The 4,985-nt window shown below is 35.9% G+C and overlaps 1 protein-coding gene across 1 annotated transcript in view; it reads right to left on the reverse strand.

Annotated features, from left to right (window-relative positions):
• Positions 1 to 1,781: 1,781 nt before the first annotated feature.
• Positions 1,782 to 4,985, reverse strand: part of LOC107575339 (B-cell receptor CD22-like) — a 10,307-nt gene continuing 7,103 nt past the window's right edge. The window contains exons 4-9 of the mRNA XM_016261733.1: positions 4,357 to 4,614; positions 3,992 to 4,234; positions 3,820 to 3,913; positions 3,085 to 3,130; positions 1,923 to 2,179; positions 1,782 to 1,848 (exon numbers count right to left, since the gene is read on the reverse strand). Of these exons, the coding sequence (XP_016117219.1) occupies positions 1,782 to 1,848; positions 1,923 to 2,179; positions 3,085 to 3,130; positions 3,820 to 3,913; positions 3,992 to 4,234; positions 4,357 to 4,614 (965 nt within the window). The remainder of the gene's footprint in view (positions 1,849 to 1,922; positions 2,180 to 3,084; positions 3,131 to 3,819; positions 3,914 to 3,991; positions 4,235 to 4,356; positions 4,615 to 4,985) is intronic.

A 4,985-nucleotide genomic window follows, 5' to 3' on the forward strand; every position in this document is an offset into this window, starting at 1 on the left:
ACATCAGCGTCAAATATATCTATAATACAGCATTAATCAGCACTTATACACTCATCAACAGTACATGAACATCACCCTATTCTTAACATTTCTCATGTTAAGACACAATGATTTCATTAAAGTATGAGAGTGTTTGTCTTACTGCATGTTTTGAAGCTCATCAGATCAGCAGCAACCAAATGACAACTTTACACTGACATATTATTTGTGGTTAACACTTTTTTAAAGTCCATCAGCAGAAATATCAGTGTCCCTGCTTCAACAAGAGAACGTCACTGAACTAAAACTAACTTCAGAAAAATAAATGATCTTTTTCTTTATGTTCATTTAAATACATTTAATCAAGATTTGTAGGGAATGGGATTATGTAACCAGACATTCTGCTTTAACATTTCTCGTGTTAAGACACAATGATTTCATTAAAGTATGAGAGTGTTTGTCTTACTGCATGTTTTGAAGCTCATCAGATCAGCAGCAACCAAATGACAACTTTACACTGACATATTATTTGTGGTTAACACTTTTTTAAAGTCCATCAGCAGAAATATCAGTGTCCCTGCTTCAACAAGAGAACGTCACTGAACTAAAACTAACTTCAGAAAAATAAATGATCTTTTTCTTTATGTTCATTTAAATACATTTAATCAAGATTTGTAGGGAATGGGATTATGTAACCAGACATTCTGCTGGCTATTTCACATTTATTATAAAGGTTAGTTGATGTCTTTGGATTCAGGAAGAAGAAACTCTTTGCTCTTTTGTCTGTTTCCCCCTGCTGGATATCTTTGATTATTGCGTTATGTGATTCACGCTTCTGTACAGCAGTGACTGTCTCAACAGCTGATCAGATGATTTACTTACTAAAGTGCAGAAGCACAAGAGAGCAGATTCAAATTTGAAATTGAAAATGAATAATTGTGATTCACAGTTAGTGAGCATCAAAGTCCACGTCAGTGGTAGTTTGAGTGTTTGTACAAACAAATATGAGACGATCACAAATAAAACTGATCACTTAAAAACAAAGCTACAAGAACACAAAAGACAGAATAACAGAAGCTAATAATATTGAGCACTTCGAAACAAAATGATACATTGTCCATTGCGAAGGTGCATAATTATGATTTTGTTCAATATATCAAAATGATCAATTCTGATTTAAAAGCTGGATTATGTTCTGCTGACTTAATTGTAACATTATGGGGAGGTTTCCAAGACAGGGATTAACATTAGTCTTAGACGGCATACAAAGTAAAACATGAAGAGGAAACTATTTATAAAATGCAATAACACATCAAATAAAATACTTAATGCAACTGAATATTGTATAAGTTACATCACTATTGTTAGCTCGTAAAAACATACTTTAAGTATTAATAAATACAATATTGTTGTTTTTTTAAGTTACAAACTGCCCATTTTTAGTTACAGTATAATGGACATTCTTTGGCTTAACTTTAAATAAGAGTGATGTATAAGATGCAAACAACATTGAACATGTTTTATTTTTCTCTCTGAAGTATATGGTTCTAACTTCTAGGCTTACGCCCCAAACAAAAGACCAAAATAAAAACAACAAACTCTACACTACTAAAATATTTACCTCAAACAAACTTAAAAACAGAGGCATATATATAGCACACACACGTGTATTATATTCACATATCTTTATTTTTTATTATCTGTGTTGTTGTCTCTGTGTACTGGAAGCTTCTGTCATCAAAACAGATTCCTTGTATGTGCAAACATACTTGGCAATAAAGCTCTTTCTGAGTTCTGACTTCTCATCTGATGCTGCTGTAGATCACCGATACGTCTTCCACAGTTTGAACATTTGATTTCCTCGAACATCTAAACAAACAGGAGCACAACAGCGTTACAGCTCTGATTAGATGATGATGCTGGTGAAGTTTTAGTTTTCTCACCTCTCGGCAGCATCAGGGTGAAGAACTCTTATATCGTCATACTGACATTCATCGTCTTGCGGTCTGTTCGTCTCTTTCTTTCTGTGATATTGAGCAGTTGTGCACTGGATCTGCTCAGTATCTCTGGATTCAGGAGTTTCTCCTCTGAATCTGCTGGGCTTCACATTGGCATACAGAGCATCATTGACTGTATCAGGTTCAGAAAGAGGCTCGTCATGAACTGAAACTCTCTGTGACACATCAGCATAAAGATCATTCTGAAAGACAAGAAAATACAGAATTACAGTTGTTTTTTTTTACAATAACAACACAACATTTTGAAGTCACTTTTTCAAAACTCTTCACACAGTTCTCCTAACCATCTTTCAACTTGACAAAGCAGTTCATTTCATATTCAAAATGCACAAAACTACCAAAACACTTCATTAATGCCTCAAATCAAGGCATTCTTACATAAACAAACACACTTTATCACTAATAACACAACAACCTGAAAACACGAACAGCAGGTAGCATTATAAACTTTTGTATTTTGTAAAAACAAGAATGATACTCTCTACTGTTTATAATTCACTGCAGTATACGTCACATGGTTTACATTACAGTGCAAAATTATTTCCCTTTTGTGTAGATGGCAATGAAAGTGAAGGACAAACACTTTCTTGTGAAGATGTTAAGCTACAGACAACTGCTTTGATTGTATTAGATTTTTTTTACATTCAGAATATTTTTCTATATGATATTACTGTAGAAATGTCTTATTCATGTTTTCTACTGTGCTAGGTTTTGAACTGAAGTTTAGCAGTTTTGAAAACTGCATGCAAACATATGGGCTTGTATAGTACATAAAGTTTTGGTCGTGTTTGTGTCGAAGTGATACAATAATTCATGTAATTTGACAGATGCCGTCAATGAATGCATTTTGTGCCAAAGCAATGATAAATGATCCACAGTTTAGCGCACAGAGACTGATGTTGAGCTCGCTGTGTGAAGAGTTTTGAAAAAGTGACCTAATTATTGAGAAATGTGTCCTAGAGATTGTAAAAAAACTTTAAGACATTAATTTTTCAGAGGTGAGGTGCAGCTTCTGAGACAGCAGCAGGTCTCAAACTATTTTTTTTTAACATGTAAAGTAAACATCTGTAAAGGTGCGTTGATTTACCTGTTTCATTGTTAGATCTTCAGGTTTATCCCTGTTTCTTTTCCTCCTGTTATAATGACAGACAATAACAGCATACATTAATATAATTAACACCTGATGTACTTGATATACGCAAATATTAGTCTGTTTCATTCTTATTCCAGCGTCACCGTAGCCACTCAGATCCAGTCCATATCCAGACCAGATGGTGGATCAGCACAAGACAACCTCTACAGCCCTGAACGTCAACTAGATGAGCCCTAGAGACAGATCCCCTGTGAAGACCTCATCACCTCGATGACCAACGGCACAAGACCACGGGAACCAGACGAGTCCTCTGCACAATCTGACCTGTGCTGCAGCCTGGAATTAAACCACATCATGCTGGTTTCGTCAGGCCAGAGGAGAACTGCCCCCCGACTGAGCCTGGTTTCTCCCAAGGTTTTTTCTCCATTTCTGTCAGAGATGGAGTTTTGGTTTCTTGTCACTGTCACCTTTGGCTTGATTAGTTGGGGACGCTTAATTTCTGGCAACATTGTCAACTTGATTCACACAGATACTATTGGAAGAGAGCTGATCTGGATGATGACATCACTGAATCAACTATGAATTTTAACTGAAAATTAGATTTCCGTTCCTCTTGCATTATTGATACACTTATCGATACTAATAATAAAACATATATGATACATTTTTACTACATCAGAACAAAAATGAACATATATAATCACTGCAGTTTTTTTTTATTGAACTCACACTATAAACAGGATGATGATGATGATGATGATGATGAATACTCCTCCAGATGTTGCTGCGATCACAATCACGTTCCTATCAGCACCAGGATGAACTGAAAGATGAAGATCATCATAATTAACACACTGATGAATGATGTGAAGATACAGGAGTGTGTTAATAAAAGCTTCACCTGTGACAGTAACAGCGTCTGATCTCTGAGATCCATGTTGATTGTGAGCCTCACAGTAGAAGCGTCCACTCTGTAGTGCACTGAAACTCTGTCCAGATCCAACAGCTGAGCTTTGATTCTCCTTAAACCAGCTGAAGTTCAGAGCAGGAGGGTTTGCATCACTGCTGCAGCTCAGAGTCACTGAATCTCCCTCCACTATTTCACCAGATCCAGTTATGGACACTGAGACATTCTTCGGAGAATCTAATGACAATCACCAAATCGATTATTTAAAACCTTTTACACATTTTTTAAATTGCTCATAAGAACTTAAAAGATGAGAAAAAAACAGAGAATAAGCATCTTTTGTTTTATGATTAACTCACACATAATGTGTAAAGTCACAGCATCAGAGTATTTCTCTCGATGTTCATTGATGGACTTGCACTTGTATTCTTCACTGTGATCAGAGCTGATGTTTGAGATGCTGTAGATTCTTCCAGATCCTACAAACGTTCCTCCTTTAAACCAGCTGAAGTTCAGAGCAGGAGGGTTTGAATCACTGCTGCAGCTCAGAGTCACTGAATCTCCCTCCACTATTTCACCAGATCCAGTTATGGACACTGAGACGCTCCTGGGAGGGTCTAATAACAATAAACATAGTATTACAGACCTCTAATACATTAAAAAAATTACTAATATGAGCTGAAATTATAAAAGCCATCTAATAAACTCACACATGACGTTTAAATTCACAGCAGCAGAGTATTTCTTTCCATGTTCATTGATGGACTTGCACTTGTATTCTCCACTGTGATCTCCTGGGAGGGTCTAATAACAATAAACATAGTATTACAGACCTCTAATACATTAAAAAAATTACTAATATGAGCTGAAATTATAAAAGCCATCTAATAAACTCACACATGACGTTTAAATTCACAGCAGCAGAGTATTTCTTTCCATGTTCATTGATGGACTTGCACTTGTATTCTCCACTGTGATCAGAGCTGAT

This window comes from Sinocyclocheilus grahami, unplaced genomic scaffold (assembly GCF_001515645.1).
Source record: "Sinocyclocheilus grahami isolate Dianchi unplaced genomic scaffold, SAMN03320097.WGS_v1.1 scaffold2577.1, whole genome shotgun sequence".
In the NCBI taxonomy this organism is placed as follows: domain Eukaryota; kingdom Metazoa; phylum Chordata; class Actinopteri; order Cypriniformes; family Cyprinidae; genus Sinocyclocheilus; species Sinocyclocheilus grahami.